At 42.8% G+C, this 18,259-nt stretch overlaps 1 protein-coding gene and 1 long non-coding RNA gene across 3 annotated transcripts; both read left to right on the top strand.

The window, feature by feature from the left end:
• The first annotated feature begins 1,120 nt into the window (after positions 1 to 1,120).
• LOC145859337 (uncharacterized) lies at positions 1,121 to 2,117 on the top strand. The gene is made up of 3 exons (XR_014379539.1): positions 1,121 to 1,294; positions 1,745 to 1,824; positions 1,926 to 2,117. It is a non-coding gene; the product is annotated as an uncharacterized LOC145859337 (long non-coding RNA).
• Positions 2,118 to 2,230: 113 nt separating this feature from the next.
• Positions 2,231 to 17,631, top strand: LOC106565803 (tubulin monoglycylase TTLL3). 2 transcript variants are annotated; one of them, XM_014133352.3, is made up of 15 exons: positions 2,231 to 6,139; positions 6,823 to 6,962; positions 8,030 to 8,143; positions 8,586 to 8,689; positions 8,787 to 8,946; positions 9,050 to 9,099; positions 9,178 to 9,306; positions 9,468 to 9,582; positions 9,807 to 9,926; positions 10,023 to 10,215; positions 10,322 to 10,470; positions 10,630 to 10,873; positions 10,998 to 11,257; positions 16,605 to 16,780; positions 16,890 to 17,631. In XM_014133352.3, the coding sequence occupies exons 1-15, from the start codon at positions 6,018 to 6,020 to the stop codon at positions 17,511 to 17,513; spliced, it is 2,700 nt and encodes an 899-aa protein (XP_013988827.3). In that variant the 5' UTR covers positions 2,231 to 6,017; the 3' UTR covers positions 17,514 to 17,631. The 2 variants fall into 2 exon arrangements, with proteins under 2 accessions (XP_013988827.3, XP_013988828.3); XM_014133353.3 differs by lacking the exon at positions 2,231 to 6,139 and adding an exon at positions 6,163 to 6,385.
• The last annotated feature ends 628 nt before the right edge of the window (positions 17,632 to 18,259 follow it).

Raw genomic sequence — 18,259 nt, 5'->3', positions numbered from 1 at the left:
GAAAAAGTTTGATTTGCATGTCAAACTCAGCAGGGGTACATAGGGAGCTCCAACTGCCATGCAAATGGATTCAAATGAGGGATGATAAAGTGTGGGTCAAAGGGTGAGGTTACAGAAGGTATGTTTATGTCTGCCATGACATATGAGTCACAGATTCATCCACAGGAGAAGATTCTGAACCAGAGAGTACTAGTTGATATGAGAACCTGGATCTCCTCCTCTTGGTTAAAAAGAAAGAGAAGAAAACAAGTGTGTGTGTGTGTGTGTGTGTGTGTGTGTGTGTGTGTGTGTGTGTGTGTGTGTGTGTGTGTGTGTGTGTGTGTGTGTGTGTGTGTGTGTGTGTGTGTGTGTGTGTGTGTGTGTGTGTGTCTGTGTGTGTGTGTGTGTGTGTGTGTGTGTGTGTGTGTGTGTCTCGTGTCAACATGTGTAATAGTGATTATTCTCTCCCGAATAAAATGTGAATTGCAGTTTACCCTAGCAGCAACCGCACAGCTATGGGAATGATAAACTATGACATCACAATAGTAGAGGCAGTCATGGTGGGGACAATGGAGCTCTGTGAGGCAGAGAAGCGGGGGCGTGGCCTAGCTGGACAGAGGCTCCTCACACTGGAAGGACCACAGCAGCTGTCTGAACCGCTGTGTGTCTCCCTGCCTTCACCCCACTCCCTCTCTCTGTTTGCCACAAACTCTGGAACGCAGGGATGGAGGTGGAGTAGGAGGAGAGACCGAGAGAAAGAGATGGCTTGCACAGACTGAAAGACAATGGCCCAATGGACAGAGAGCCCCTCTCTCTATAGAGACACATGCAGGCACGCACACACATGCATGCATACACATGTTGACACACACACAACCACACACACCCACACACTGTACCAGGGGCGGAAATCCCGGGGGGGACGGGGGGGACGCGACCCCCCCATCCTGGGAAAAATATGATTTGTCCCCCCCAATATATCACTGAAACATAACTATATAATTTAAATAATATTAATAATTCGCAATGAAAGCAATTGTGCTGATTATAGACACTTAATAGCTCGTGTTTAAGTTTCAAAAGATTGCGACCCCCCCACCCTTTGCCTCACAATGGTTTGATCCACTGCCAGTTCCTTAGCTTGCTCCGTAACAGAGAGGTCGTATCTACTGTCTGAAAGGCACGCAATGCACGTAACTGACGTGAGGTTAATCCAATATTAACTATTAAACTAGCTAGTACCTATTCCATTTATGTGGCGTCGTCAAAGATGGAATCTTTGCTATCGTCAATTTATTCCAAGATCAGCATGCATGTAAGTTAGTGCTTCAAAGTCCCTGTGATAAGGTTAGCGATAAACTGAACAGAACTACACTCTCTTCTACCACTGTTTTAAATATATTTAATGGTCTCGTTGCAAAATCTAAATTGTCGCAAGGGAACTTTTATTTATATATTTTATTTCACCTTTATTTAACCCGGGTAGCAAAGATTATAGCAAACACCACTGACTTGGTGCTCGCTAGCTTTGCAAATTCAGCTATTGTTAGAAGCCAGCCAATATGAAACAAACGATTAAAATGACAAAAGGTTGCAGCATATGTTGTGTAAATGGTGAACTCATACAGCTGTCAACTCTTGTCACTGCAATCCGTTTCACATTTGCTAGCTACCTTTTAGATCGAAGCCCATATAGAATGATAAAAGATAAGATGATAGAAGCCCATCTCCTACTGTAAATAACCTACATACTGTGTGTGTGTAGCCAACCAGGTAGAAAAATGGCAGGAAAATGGCAGAAAAAAGATGGACATCAGAGTATTTTCCAGTACACCAAAACGCAAAGTAAGAACCCTAGTAGCCTAATATCTCAAAGACTAGTTGATAAAATGTTCATAAGAAAGAAATGAAATTCTAATGGAAATGTTTCACAATGATGTCATTAGGCAGAGCAGGCAACAGATGGCACACAGACAGAGTTGGGGACAGATATGCAGCGACAGACTGGCAGAGACAGGGAGTCTCAGGTAAGTTTGTTGAGTCTTTGTTTGGCAACATTTACATTTAAGTAATTTAGCAGACGCTCTTATCCAGAGCGACTTCCAAATGGCTGCATTCACCTTATGATATCCAGTGGAACAACCACTTTACAATAGTGCATCTAAATCTTTTAAGGGGGGGGGGGGGGGTTAGAAGGATTACTTTATCCTATCCTAGGTATTCCTTAAAGAGGTGGGGTTTCAGGTGTCTCCGGAAGGTGGTGACTGACTCCGCTGTCCTGGCGTCGTGAGGGAGCTTGTTCCACCATTGGGGTGCCAGAGCAGCGAACAGTTTTGACTGGGCTGAGCGGGAACTGTGCTTCCTCAGAGGTAGGGGGGCCAGCAGGCCAGAGGTGGATGAACGCAGTGCCCTTGTTTGGGTGTAGGGCCTGATCAGAGCCTGAAGGTATGGAGGTGCCGTTCCCTTCACAGCTCCGTAGGCAATCACCATGGTCTTGTAGCGGATGCGAGCTTCAACTGGAAGCCAGTGGAGAAAGCGGAGGAGCGGGGTGGCGTGAGAGAACTTGGGAAGGTTGAACACCAGATTTAGTATTTTGATCGTCGACAAGGTTTATTTGAGCTATGGTCAGCAGCATTTTAAATTGCCATAGTAATGACTGATGCCAGTGCGTCACTGGCAAGAATCAGCTAATTGTCTGTGGTATTGAGTTTTCGCGCAGAGAGTGAATCGAAGAGAGTGAGGTTAGGTGCGGACAACGAAGGTGGCAACAACAAGATGAAAGGTTCTCAATTTTTTTTACTTGTAAAATAGGAACATAATTGGAAAATGCCATGGATACCTCCACTCTCAACTTAAACTGGTGACTGAACTAAGATTTGTTAAAGGCAATGGTATTGCTGTTGTGATTAGTTGTGTAGTTTTGGGTACCGGTAGTTAGGAGTACGGCAAACACCTTATTTCTTTGGTTCCCCAATATACATTCACCATATTAAACGTAGGCTATGTGTTACAGCACTACTTTTGGTGTCCCCCTCAGGAATTGCTCTTGAGAAAATGTAATGTAATTGTCCCCTCCAAAGTTGATATCAGATTTTCACCCCTGCACTGTACATAATATATTCATCCTCTCTTCAACACCCCCACTACCCTCACACACTGTACCCACTGTTTGCTTCCTTCCCTTCCTTGCCATATAAACCTCCTTTCCTTTCTTACCATATAAACCTCTGGAGCTGATCTGTGTTTACTCTACCCTCCAAATGGAGTGGCATCCTCTTCAAACACCCATAAAGGTTTACTGGCCATAACAGAGAGGAGGGGATACACTCACTACTAATCTGAATTTCACAAACACATTGAGAAGAAGAAGGGATATCTGTTCTGGTGTGAGGGACGGTGAACTTATGGCCATGAAGATTCATGACATGGTACAACCACCTGTGTAGTAAAATGAGTTTGACCGGCATTTAAAGCAACTCAATAAGTGATTGTGCAAACAGTGGATGTGCATCATTAAATGTGTATGAGTTGAGATCTGAATCAGCACAAAGCCCACCTGCCCTTCAGTTCATGTTAAATGAGAAAAAACGGGACAAAAGCACACAGTACAATCCATAGAAATAGAATGAATAGAACGGGCTTGGAAGCTCTAACCCTGACTAATAAACTCATGGGTACACTCGCAATGGCTGCCTGGTATTGTGGTGCAATAATTTCCATGGTACACACAAAGGTGCTAACTAGAACCTAAACGGGTTCTTCGGCTTTCCCATAGGAGAACCCTTTGAAGAACCCTTTTTGGTTACATGTAAAACCCTTTCCACAGAAGGTTCTACATGGAACCCAAAAGAGTTTGACTTGGAAGCAAAAAGGGTTCTACATGGAACGAAAAAGGGTTATCCTATGGGGACAGCCGAAGAACCCTTTTTGGTTACATGTAAAACCCTTTCCACAGAAGGTTCTACATGGAACCCAAAAGAGTTTGACTTGGAACCAAAAAGGGTTCTACATGGAACGAAAAAGGGTTATCCTATGGGGACAGCCGAAGAACCCTTTTGGAACCCTTTTTTCTAAGTGTGTATTTTTGTTGACTCAACAAATCACAGCACAGATTGAAACCCACTGGGCACAGATATCAGTACAACGTCTAGTTTTGATTTACATTTGGTTGAGTTGTCAACTAACGGTGAAATCAACAAAAAATGTCACCACATCATTGGATTTAGGTTAAAAGTTGGGTGAAAAAAAGACAAAATTCCCTTACGTTGATACATTTTTTCAAATCCAATCAGTTTTCCACATTGATTCAACATCATCACATTGATTTTTTTGTTGTTGAAATGACGTGGAAACAATTCAACCAGTTTTTACACTCAAATGGCTGCCAGTCTATCCATTATGCCATCATTGAATTGAATGGAGATCCCCTTCCTATTCATTCTATTTCTATTGTACAATCCACCCAGGCTTAGGGTAAAGACTCCAGTATGAACATCTCCAATAGAAATCTCCAATAGAAATCCCCGTAGGTGATGTCATGCGTAGAAACACATTATCGGGTCTAACGGTCGTCTCTCGTGCTGAACTGCGCATGTGCAGGCCGTCAAATCAAAGACACTCCTTTGATATAAAGTTGTTTTTGAGGAAAATCAAACATGTCAGTTTGGCACTTTCACGAGGTTGAAGTAATAACAGGTTCAACTACTTCAGGAAAATGCTTGAATCTAGGTTGTGTCTTTAGATTTAGAGAACTAATAGATCATTTTTTACTTCTCTCATTGACTTCTCAAACCCCAAACCCAGGCCTGGTCTGTTTGGTCTGTTTCGCAAGCATTCCCGGAAGTGTCGTGCCTCTGGGTTTGCGCTTCTAGGTTTAGAAACTCTGTGCTTAGGGCCTCCAATATCTATTCAGCCTCTCATTCACCTACAATATCAAATGGTTTTGTGATGAAAAAACCATCTGATTCGATGAATAGGATTCAATGACTCCATCTGTTTTAAAGCTTACATGATGGTCGTTAGAATTTTGCATTTTCTTACAGGACACAGGACTACCCAGATAGCAGCTTTACATGATGGTGGTTAGGTAATAGAGGCCATAAGGCTAGATTTGAGTTTCTCTACCCTCCTGGTCTCCAGGTAGGCGACCATGAGAGTTGCCTCATATACCAGTAGATACAGTAGGTCTACTGCCAATGCTGTATTTTAAATAGCTTGTATTATGCAGTAGCTCATGTTATGGTAAAAATCTAAATAAAAAAGTAAGAGATTTTCACTACTTCACCAGCTGCATTATGAGAGTTAGGCCCTGACATGTCCCTGGATCCATAGGATGAGAACCAGGACCTTGCACAGTCATATGACATATCCCACAGGGAGCAATTGGCCGTGGGAGTGGGATTCTCCTGATTTTCTATTTAAATATCCGTTAAACATGGTTGCGATATGGATAGATATCAATGCATGCGCTTTTTTTCATATGCGGGCATTGACCGCCACCTAGTGGTCATAAGCATACATCAAAATCTGACACGTTTTTCTACAGCTTAAAATATTGCAACAATGTAATAAAACTGCGATTTTTTTTGTTCACTGTAGACAATCCAACAACCTTTCAAGAGCAGAATGCTACCCATCACAAATATCAGTTCTTACTTTCTAGATTTCCATAGATGAATTAACCACTCATGATGAGACAAGCAGGGTCGTGCAGTAAATTAAATTGAATGATGTATTGAGGTAATTTCATCTGAATGAATGAAATATCCAAAATACATTGCATGTATTTTGCTTTGAGCAAAACGTTTGCCTATGTAACCTAGCCCTCTCACTGCCTTCGCGTGGGCCATGGCTAGAAGGGATACAGTTTATGTCAAATTGACGTCTACAGTTGCATTTTTGTTCATTTTAGCCATCCTAATCATTTTCCTAAACTTAATTCTCCTAGCCTGCTGCGTAAATTCTCCTAACCTGCAACTAAAAGTCAATTCTGGTCAATTCTGACATAAGATGTATCCCTTCTAGTCAAAACTCTTCACATGTCTTGGTCCTGTTCACCGTGTTGGTATGGAGACAATAAACAGGCAGCAGAGAGAAATGGCAATGTGAAGATTGCGCAGGTGCGACCCTGCAAACTGGAGAACGCACCACATCCGATGAGGTGAGTGAAGTAGACCTATACCCTAAAAATCGCTGTATGACAAATAGTCCCCCCACCCCCATAAGCAGAGAACGTGCGAGGAATTGCGAAATGTATTCCTGGGAAAATGTTACGCGCAGTCGTGCAATCACTTTGATCATTGTGGCGTCACAGTCAGTGCAGTCGATGCAGGTGTCTTTAGAAGTGTGGGTGTCTTGTAAACCAACAGCAAAATCACGAATACGGAAGTGTTGGTATGAGAAAGAGGTACTCTATTTTTGTGTTTGCCTGGTCAATGACAAGGTTAATTTTTGTCATTGAGGATTTTTGGTTAGTCCCTTAGCTAAAGTATCCTCCTGTGTTGTTCTGTGAATGTCACAGATATCCTATAGCTAAGCTATTTAGAACGGGGCCAGTGCTGCTCCACTGTCTGAAGAAGGTAGCAGGTTAGGTGTAACACTGCCCTGTCCAGGGTGTAAGAAACGTGACAGGTGTAGCCAAGCTATCTCTGCTCAGCAATTTGATCCACATTATAGGTCACTGCATCTAATAACAACCCACAGCACTAACAGGACACACACAGTGCATTAGATAAACAGCAAATGCAAACATTTGCACAGATATGATGTGCTTGTAATCATGCATTGGATATTATAGTTATCCTTAATTGAAACCTCACAATAACTTGTGACTTATTTTTACAGTTACTATGGCAAACTGATCAAGCCAAACAACAACAACTTAAAAGAAGAGGCCCCCAAGCCCCCAAAGTGTGTCCAGCCAGGGCAGAGGGAGGAGGGAGATCGGGGAGCTGATGGAAGCCCAACAACATGCATTGACAGTGGTGAGGGAAGCCAGCTGTAATCATCTGTCTGCCAAAGACAAGGAACAAATGTATATACAGTATGTATGTACGTACACTACCGTTCAAAGGTTTGTGGTCACTTAGAAATGTCCTTGTTTTTTCAAGAAAAGCACATTTGTCCATTAATATAACATTGATCAGAAATAGTGTAGACATTGTAATGTTGTAAAGGACCATTGTAGCTGGAAATGGCAGATAAAAAAAAAAAAAAAAGGAATATCTACGTAGTCGTACAGAGGCCCAGTATCAGCAACCATCACTCCTGTTTTCCAATGCTGATGCTCCAGATACTCAACTAGTCTAAAGAAGGCCAGTTTTATTGCAAAAGTGTTTTCTAATGATCAATTAGCCTTTTAAAATGATAAACTTGGATTAGCTAACACAACATGCCATTGAAACACAGGAGTGATGGTTGCTGATAATGGGCCTCTGTACGCCTATGTAGATATTCCATAAAAAATCTGCCGTTTACAGCTACAATAGTCATTTACAACATTAGTAATGTCTACACTGTATTTCTGATCAATTTGAAGTTATTTTAATGGACAAAAAAAATGATTTTCTTTCAAAAACAAGGACATTTTTATGTGACCCCAAACTTTTGAATGGTAGTGTATGTATGAAGAGTGTTGAATAAATCATGAGGTCCCACTCTAGAATGTCAGATTGTCAAATGTTTGAATACAGAGGCCAGGTATTAAAATGCAGTGTGTTTGCTCTTTCAATGCTGGCCTGAAGAGGTCAAGGTATAGGCTTCAATTACACTCCCAAGGGTTTGTGAACTTCATGGCATATCTATCTGCTGTGCACATTAGGCCTACATGGGGATGTAAGATGTTATGTTTTCCCTTAAAGAGCGTCTAGCATGTCATGTTATTTACTTGTTAGTAGATTCTGCTAACTGTTCAACGTCATTGCCACAGCAACGTGTTTTGATGTGACTAAATACAGAACAGTGCTCACCTTTGCTAGAACACTGTATTACTATATGTACCCCAAACCCCATGTTAGATGAATGGAGTTGTGTTTTCGCTCCTCATATTCAGAACCTCTAGGAGAGAGAGACCCCAGTAAAGACCAGCAGAGCAAAGCCCTGTGCCAGCAACACACTCAAATGTTCCTGAACCTCACCACAGAGAAGGGCCTACAGCAAATCCCATGTAAGCCTATGTAACAGTGTAGGTTCCATCCCTCTCTTCGCCCCAACCTGGGCTCGAACCAGGGACCCTTGCACACATCAACAACTGACACCCACGTAGCATCGTTACCCATCGCGCCACAAAAGCTGCGGCCCTTGCAACGCAAGGGGAAACCCTACTTCAAGTCTCAGAGCGAGTGACGTCACTGATTGAAACGCTATTAGCGCGCACCACCGCTAACTAACTAGCCATTTCACATCGGTTACACCTACACCCAGAACCTTCAGACACTTAACACTGACTAACCAGTCATACTAAACATGGACTTGGCTTAGGTACACTTATAACAGTACCATCAACTAACAGTAGATGAGAATACAGTTTGACTTGAATGTGTAGCTTATAAAGTGGTTATTACCGCCGCTGTATCTGAGTTGTGTGTTTATGTATGTGTGTATATCAGCGCCACCAGGTGAGGGTAGAGTGAGGCGCAGCTTGCTCAACCTGCCCATCATCAACCCAGAGAGACTGCGGACAGCAAAAGTACTGGTCGACAAAGCTGTAAAGGTAAGAATCTAAAATAGGACAACCCTCTATATATGTGATACTTAAGGTCATGTAGATACTTTTTATATCTCTCTCTCTGTGTGTCTTTTTCCCTCAGATGCGTATGGTGTTCTCCATACAGGGTCCATACCCTGTGGTTCGGGCTGCCCTGAAGGCGAGGGGTTGGGTAGAGCGCCGCCTGCCGCGCCCAAACCAGCACTGGAGCCGGTGCCGTGGAGATGATGGGAATGATGCTGATGACAGTGATGATGAAGATGGTGAGACAGGAAGGCCACTGCAAATCTTGTAGTATTTGATTCTAACTATCATTGACCATTAGCCTAAATCCTAGATTGTAATCTCCCTCTATGCTCTGCTTAGACAGCCCAGACGACAGAGAGGAAGACCCAGATGACATGTATGACCTCATGGTAATAGAATGGAAGTGTGGGGGGGGGGGGGGGTGTAGCACACAGTTTTTATGTCTTTCCCCTGCCCATCTATCTTAGTCTCGCATGGTGAGGAACGAAACGTCATATTTCTATTGGACGACGCGTAGAGAGACAGTGGACAACCGCTCATTGCGAAAGGAACAGATGACCAATCACTATGCCAAAGCAGGCACCTTCACCACCAAGGTTTGATGGCTTTCACATGGGAGACCCTGAAAAGAACAAACTCTTTACCTTTTCACAGTCTTTGATCATTTTTATACTCACCACACCTATGTAGGCTATGCCTGTCTCCTCCATCTCTCTCTCTCTCTCTCTGTCTCTCTCTCTGTCTCTCTCTGTCTCAGGTTGGGTTGTGTGTGAACCTGAGGAACCTGCGTTGGTTTGATGCTGCAGACCTTGACTCCTTCTTCCCACGCTGCTACAGGCTGGGGGCAGAGGATGAGAAACATGCCTTTATTGGTCAGAATCCTCACCGGTCTCTTTTCGCACCCCGCGTTCTGATCTGCCTATTCCCCCCCCCTCTCTATCGGAATGCCTCACTTCTATAGTCTTAGGGGGATTTACAGTACTGCCTCTCCTTCCCTTTCATTTTCCATACTTTTAGGCGTGGGGGGGCAACCTTCCTGTGGCAACCTCTATCTGACTTGCTCTATTTCTCCCTCTCTGTCTCTCTCTCTCTATAGAGGACTACAGGAGGACAGCATGCACCAGCCTTATACAGTGTGTTGTGGAGAGGATTCGGGGTGAGCGAGGAGAGGGAGAGGGAGGTGGCACAGCTGGATCAACTGACCAATCATGTCAAAGTAAGGTATTCCTCACAAAAAGAGGCATACCCCCTCAATCCCCCCAATTTAGGTCAAACGGAGCTACAGGCTTCATTGTCTTGTCCAATCCCTTAGGTCAGAAAAAAGCATGCAAGCGTCGAGCCATGTCATTGGTGGCCTCCAAAATGATTGACAGTGCACTAAAAGTTTGCCAGGACTTCCTGGACAGCTTGGAACACAATGACATAGACATTGCCTTGGAAACACCACCATCCCTAACAGAACAAGAGTGGCTGGAGTTCATCCACAATTACTACCTGGTTGTCCAGTGAGTACTCCATATAGTATGATCATTATGTGTCTCTGTCATGTCAGTACATGCATCTCTTTGTCAGTGTATCTCAGTGGCACTTCTCACTCTCTCCCTCTCTCAGTGATGGTGTAGAGATAGAGGAGAGTTTTCACTATGTGAACAGCTGTCAGGCTATGTTGCGCAAGCTTCGTGATGTCAATCCACAGCTAGACACAGATGGCATCCACAACATCTGGATAGTCAAACCCGGGGCCAAGTCCCGGGGCAGAGGTGAGTTCCAAGAGGGGAAGAAGAGACAAGTGTAGTAGTACTTTATTTAACTGTATCCTCATGCTGTATTTACCTTTAATATTTATTTAATGCTGCTTATAGTGTAGGCCTACAGTAACTTTGTTTTTGTGTCCCTTCCATGTCCCTCCACCTGTGCAGGCATCATGTGTGCCAAGCGGCTGGATGACATCCTGAGGCTGGTGGACAGTGACCCAGCCCTGATCAAGGATAGTAAGTGGGTGGTGCAGAAGTACCTGGAGCGCCCTCTGCTGGTCCACGGCACCAAGTTTGACCTCCGCCAGTGGTTCCTGGTGACTGACTGGAACCCTCTCACTGTCTGGTTTTATAAGAAGTGCTACCTACGCTTCTCCACCCAGCCCTACTCAGTTGAGACACTGGACAGGTAAGGGGGACATTTTTACCCTGTTGTTATTGCCATTTTTCCATGTTGATTCAACATTTCACCTTGTTGCTAATTTCCTATGCTCTCATCTCTTCTGTTCCCCTCTATATCCCCCTTCTTCCAGTTCTGTCCACCTGTGTAACAACTCCATACAGAAGCACTTTCAGCCCTCCCAACAGCGTCACCCAGAGGTGCCTGAGGACAACATGTGGTCATGTGACCAGTTCCGGGCCTTCCTGTCTGGGCAGGGCCGAGCAGCACAGTGGGGGTCTGTGGTGGTCCCAGGGATGAAGAAGGCTGTGGTCCACGCCTTGCAGACTGCCCAAGACCTGGTGGAGTCACGCCGAGGGAGCTTTGAACTCTACGGAGCCGACTTCATGCTAGGTGTGAATGATGTCAGTGGCATCAGTATTTGTTGTTATTGGCAGTGAAGTTCATGTTTTATTGTCACATGCACAAGTACAGTGAAATGCTTAACTTGCAAGCTCTACCCAACAGTGCAGTAATCAATCAATATCAAAATAGTATAACTAATTAAAAAAATACAAAATAAAACAAAAAAATAATAATATATATATATATATATATATATATGGTGCCTTCAGAAAGTATTCATACCCATTGACTTATTCCACATTTTGTTGTGTTACAGCCTGAATTCAAAATGGATTAAATAAAAAAATAAAAATCTCACCCATCTACTCATAATACCCCATAATGGCAGTGAAAACATGTTTTTCAAAATGTTAGCAAATTTTTGGAAAATTAAATACAAAAAATATGTAATTTACATAAGTATTCACACCCCTGAGTCAATACTTTATAGAAGCACCTTTGGTTGTGATTACAGCTGTGAGTCTCTCTGGATAAGTCTCTAAGAGCATTCCACACATTGTGCAACATTTCCCCATTATTCTTTTAAGAATTCTTCAAGCTCTGGCAAATTGGTTGTTGATCATTATTTAAAAAAACATTTTCAGGTCTTGCCGTAGATTTAAGTCAAAACTGTAACTTGGCCAATCAGGAACATTCACTGTCTTCTAGGTAAGCAACTTCAGTGTAGATTTGGCCTTGTGTTTTAGATTATTGTCCTGCTGAAAGGTGAATTAATCTCCCAGTGTCTGGTGGAAAGCAGACTGAACCTGGTTTTCCACTAGGATTTTTGCCTGTGCTTTATCTCCTTTCCGTTTCTTTTTTTATCATGAAAAATACCCCAGTCCTTAACGATTACAAGCATACCCATAACATGATGCAGCCACCACTATGCTTGAAAATATGGAAAGTGGTACTCAGTAATGTATTGTATTGTATTTGCCTCAAACATACAGTGCGTTCGGAAAGTATTTAGACCTCTTTACTTTTTCCACATTTTGTTGCGTTACAGCCTCTAAAATGGATTAAAGTTTCACATTTACATAAGAGTTGAAGTCGGAAGTTTACATACACCTGAACCAAATAAATTTAAACTCAGTTTTTCACAATTCCTGACATTTAATCCTATTCAAAATTCCGTTTTAGGTCAGATAGGATCACCACTTTATTTTAAGAATGTGAAATGTCAGAATAATAGTAGAGAGAATGATTTATTTCAGCTTTTATTTCTTTCATCACATTCCCAGTGGATTAGAAGTTTACATACACTCAATTAGTATTTGGTAGCATCACCTTTAAATTGTTTAACTTGGGTCAAACGTTTCTGGTAGCCTTCCACAAGCTTCCCACAATAACTTGGGTGAATTTTGTCCCATTCCTTCTGACAGAGCTGGTGTAACTGAGTCAGGTTTGTAGGCCTCCTTGCTCGCACACACTTTTTCAATTCTGCCCACAAATATTCTATAGGATTGAGGTCAGGGCTTTGTGTTGGCCACTCCAATACCTTGACTTTGTTGTCCTTGAGCCATTTTTCCACAACTTTGGAAGTATGCTTGCGGTCATTGTCCATTTGGAAGACCCATTTGCGACCAAGCTTTAACTTCCTGACTGATATCTCATCAGACCAGAGGACATTTCTCCAAAAACTTCGATCTTTGTCCCCATGTGCAGTTTCAAACCGTAGTCTGGCTTTTTTATGGCGGTTTTGGAGCAGTGGCTTCTTCCTTGCTGAGCGGCCTTTCAGGTTATGTCGATATAGGACTCGTTTTACTGTGGATATAGATACTTTTGTACCGGTTTCCTCCAGCATCTTCACAGGGTCCTTTGCTGTTGTTCTGGGGTTGATTTGCAATTTTCGCACCAAAGTACGTTCATCTCTAGGAGACAGAACTCGTCTCCTTCCTGAGCGGTATGACAGCTGCGTGGTCCCATGGTGTTTATAGTTGCGTACTATTGTTTGTAAAGATGAACGTGGTACCTTCAAGCAAAGAGGCACTGGGTTTGAAGGTAGGCCTTGAAATACATCCACAGGTACACCTCTAAAACGACTCAAATAATGTCAGTTAGTCAATCAGAAGCTTTTAAAGTCATGACAGCATTTTCTGGAATTTTCCAAGCTGTTTAAAGTCACAGTCACCGAAGTGTATGTACATTTCTGACCCACTGGAATTGTGATACAGTGAATTATAAGTGAAATAATCGTTAACAATTTTTTTTTAAATTACTTAGTTACTTAGTTTGTTAACAAGACATTTGTGGAGTGGTTAAAAAACTAGTTTTAATGACTCCAACCTAAGTGTTTGTAAACTTCCGACTTCAACTGTAAGTATTCAGACATTTTACTCAGTACTTAGTTGAAGCACCTTTGTCAGCAATTACAGGCTCAAATTTTCTTGGGTATGACACTACAAGCTTGACAAACCTGTATTTGGGGAGTTTCTCCCATTCTTCTCGGCAGATCCTCTCAAGCTCTGTCAGGTTGGATGGGGAGCGTTGCTGCACAGCTATTTTCAGATCTCTCCAGAGATTTTCGATTGGGTTCAAGTCTGGGCTCTGGCTGTGCCACTCAAGGACATTCTGAGACTTTTCCCGAAGCCACTCCTGCGTTGTCTTGGCTGTGTGCTTAGGGTCGTTGTCCTGTTGGAGGGTGAACCTAGAGTGAACCCAGTCTGAGGTCCTGAGCGCTCTGGAGCAGGTTTTCATCAAGGATCTCTCTGTACTTTGCTCCGTTCATCTTTCTCTCAATCCTGACTTGTCTCCCAGTCCCTGCCACTGAAAACCATCCCCACAGCATGATGCTGCCACCACCATGCTTCACCGATGGAATGGTGCCAGGTTTCCTCCAGATGTGACGCTTGGCATTCATGCCAAAGAGTTCAATCTTGGTTTCATCAGACCAGAGGATCTTGTTTCTCATGGTCAGAGTCCTCTAGGTGCCTTCTGGCCAACTCCGAGCAGGCTGTCATGTGCTTTTTACTGAGGAGTGGCTTCCGTCTGGCAACTCCACAGTAAAGGCCTTACTGGTGGAGTGCTTCCCCAGATATGTGCCTCGACACAATCCTGTCTCAAAGCTCTGCGGACAATTCCTTCAACCTCATGGCTTGATTTTGCTCTGACATGCACTGTCACTGTGGGACCTTATGTAGACAGGTGTGTGCCTTTCCAAATATGTCCATTCAATTGAATTTACCACAGATGGACTCCAAACAAGTTGTAGAAACATCTCAAGGATGATCAATGGAAACAGCAAAAATGTTTTTTTTAAAAACTGTTCCCTTTGTCATTATGGGGTATTGTGTGTAGATTGATGAGTAAAAAAAAATATTCTAACAATTTTAGAATAATGCTGTGACGTAACAAAATGTGGAAAAAGTCAAGGAGTCTGAATACCTTCCGAATGCACTGTAACACTTTGAATTCAGGACAAAAAGTGAATTGCTTTGCCAATTGTTTTTGCAGTATTACTTTAGTGCCTTGTTGCAAACAGGATGCATGTTTCTCTTCACTCTGTAGTTACTCCACAATAGCAACCTAATTGACAATGTTGTTGATCCATTCTCAGTTTTCTCCCACCACAGCCATTAAACTCTGTAACTGTTTTAAAGTCACCATTGGCCTCATGGTGAAATCCCTGAGCGGTTTCCTTCCTCTCCGGCAACTGAGTTAGGAAGAACGCCTGTATCTTTGTAGTGACTGGGTGTGTTGATACACCATCCAAAGTGTGTAATTAATAACTTCACCATGCTCAAAGGGATATTCAATGTGTGGTTGTTGTTTTTTTTTTTTTACCCATCTAACAATAGGTGCCCTTCTTTGCGAGGCATTGGAAAAACAAACTAAAACACAAACAAAGGGGTTGAATACTTATTGGCTGAAGTCATTTCAGCTTTTCAATTTTAATGAATTTGTAAAAAAATTGAAGAACAATCATTCCAATTTGACATTATGGGGTATTGTGTAGGCCAGTGACAAAACAAAACACTATTTAATCCATTTGAAATTCAGGCTGTAACACAATAAAATTTTGAAAATGTCAAGGGGTGCGAATACTTTCTAAAGGTAAAGAAAACATAAGAGAGGAAGCTATATACAGGGTCAGTTCCAATACCACATTTACAATGTACAGGGATACTGGAGTATTTGAGGTAGATAGGTATGTATTAATTAAAAATGAAAAGCTGAAATGTCTTGAGTCATAAATATTCAGCCTCTTTGTTATGGCAAGCCTAAATAAGTTCAGTACAAATTTGCTTAACATGTCACATAAGTTGCATGTACTCACTCTGTGTACAATAATGGTGTTTAACATTGATTTTTGAATGACTCATCTCTGTACCCCACACATACAATTATCTGTAAGGTCCCTCAGTCAAGCAGCGAATTTCAAACACAGATTCAACCACAAAGACCAGAGAGGTTTTCCAATGCCTCGCAAAGAAGAACACCTATTGGTAGATGGGTAAAAAAAATGTATCCCTTTTTGAGCATAGAGAAGTTTTTAATTCCACATTGGATGGTATACACCCAGTCACTACAAAGATACAAGCGTCCTTCCTAACTCAGTTGTCGGAGAGGAAGGACACCGCTCAGGGATTTCACCATGAGGCCAATGGTGACTTTAAAACAGTTACAGAGTTGGATCAACAACATTGTAGTTACTCCACATTACTAAAATAATTGACAGAGTGAAAAGAAGGAAGCCTGTACAGAATAACAAATATTCTAAAACATGCATCCTGTTTGCAACAAGGGACTAAAGTAATACTGCAACAAATGTGGCAATGCAAAGTGTTATCTTTGGGGCAAGTCCAATACAACACATTACTGAGTACCACTCTCCATATTTTCAAGCATGGTGGTGGCTGCATCATGTTATGGTTATGCTTGTAATCGTTAAGGATTGGGGAATTTTTCTAAATAAAAAATGAATGTGATGAGCACTGGCAAAATCCTAGAGGAAAACCTGGTTCAGTCTGCTTTCCACCAGACACTGGGAGATTAATTCATCTTTCAGCAGGACAATAACTTGAAGCACAAATCTACACAGAAGTTGCTTACCTAGAAGACAGTGAATGTTCCTGAGTGGCTGAGTTAATCTGCTTGAAAATCTTCAGTTATTCATTAAAAATATATATTTTTACAAAAACTGATTTTTCTTCCACTTTGACAGAGTATTTTGTTGTTGACAAAAAAAAATGACAAATCAATTTTAATCCCGCTTTGTAACAATAAAATGTAAAGAAATCCAAGGGGTCTGAATACTTTTGCAAGGCACTGTACATGTAAACAGGAGTCATAGTGACCAGTAGCAGGATAAATAGGTTGATACTAATATGGTGGAACATCTTCTGTTCCAAAGGTCGTGACCTGAGGCCATGGCTGATAGAGATCAATGCCAGCCCCACCATGGCCCCCTCTACAGCAGTGACAACACGCCTGTGTGCAGCCGTGCAGGAGGACACTCTACGGGTGGTCCTGGACCGTCGGTTGGACCGAGGGGCATACACTGGGGGCTTTCAGCTTATATACAAACAGGTGAGGTGTGTTTATGTATGCCTTTTAGTTAGGAAAGGGAAGTTTAATGTACCCCTGAATAAGAGGTTGTACAGATGTCATCTCTCTTTCTCTCTGTCTCTGTCTATAGGCAGCAGTGGAGGTGCCTCAGTATGTAGGGGTCAACCTGCTTGTTGAGGGCTCCCAGATCAGACGGCCCCGCCCTCCTCATCAAAAAGCCTCCAAACCCTCTAAGTGTCGTACCAATCAACCAGCGCCCAGACGCCCTCCTCAAAGCAAGGAGTACGAGACTGTGGCAGAGAAACCCAAGCCGGCCCCCTCTAAGAAGGGTCTGAAGTCTGAGGTACGACACCTTACCTTCTCTGGCTTCAGAGTCCAGACCCCACTTTCTACTGAGAGGCCCCTGGCCGGGGAGTCCTGGAGGCTGCAGCGTCTGGGCCTGGTTGACTCCCTCCAGCTGCCCCCCAGGGCCCAGTCCCGCTCCATGAACTGCTGGCGGAGACCCCAGGTTATTGTGCCCTGGTCAGGGCGAGCACGCCCCTTTGCTACCCCTGATATCTACAAAGGCCCTGTCCTTCCCCTGGAGGTCATCAGCCTTCAAGACCCAGACAGGGAGCCCAGTGCCCTGCTTGTGCCCGCTCCTGTGGTCCTCCATGCTGAGTTCAGGTTCCAGAAGTTTCTCAGGCAACAGAACCTCCACCGTAGGGTGATCAAGACCACATGTGTAGGGAGAGGAATTCACAAGAGCTCGTGACATGGATCGGTTTTTGAACCATTCACTGACTGCTGCCTGATTTTGAAAGCTGTCTTTTTGCACTCAGCCATTATAGGCCTACCTCATCATAATAAAGTCAGTATTGTATCCACTTAGATTTTCAGTCTTGGTATGTTTTTCCCTTTATACTGCTGTCATTTACTTAGATAACTGTGTACTGTAGTCTTTTTGTCCAACTTGGCAACCTGGTCTCAGAGCATTTTGTATTATTCTGTACGGAAATCTGAGATGGTTATCATATTGTATGCATAATATTTATCATATTATTACCAATCCCACAAGGTATGACTCCAAACACCTAGAAAAGGCTACTCTCCTCGATGTTATCCTCACAAATAATCCTGATAGGTATCAGTCTGGTGTTTTCTGTAAGGACCTTAGTGATCACTGTTTTACAGCCTGTGTTCGTAATGGCTGCTCATTTAAACGACTTGTCCTGATTTGTCATAGACGCTTTTAAAAAAACTTTCATGAGCAAGCCTTCCTTCATGAACTGGTCTCTGTAAAATGGAATAGAATCAGCTTGATCACCTCTGTCGAAGACGCTTGGACCGTCTATTTTTTTAATAATTTCAGTGGTATTGTTAACCTGTTATGGATAGGGGGCAGTATTTTCACGGCCGGATAAAAAAACGTACCCGATTTAATCTGATTATTACTCCTGCCCAGAAACTAGAATATGCATGTAATTATTAGCTTTGGATAGAAAACACTCCAAAGTTTCT

Source organism: Salmo salar, chromosome 12 (genome assembly GCF_965601325.2).
Source record: "Salmo salar chromosome 12, fSalSal1, whole genome shotgun sequence".
Lineage (NCBI taxonomy): Eukaryota > Metazoa > Chordata > Actinopteri > Salmoniformes > Salmonidae > Salmo > Salmo salar.
The sequence above is the reverse complement of the archived record's forward strand: the minus strand, read 5'-3'. Positions and strand labels throughout refer to the sequence as shown.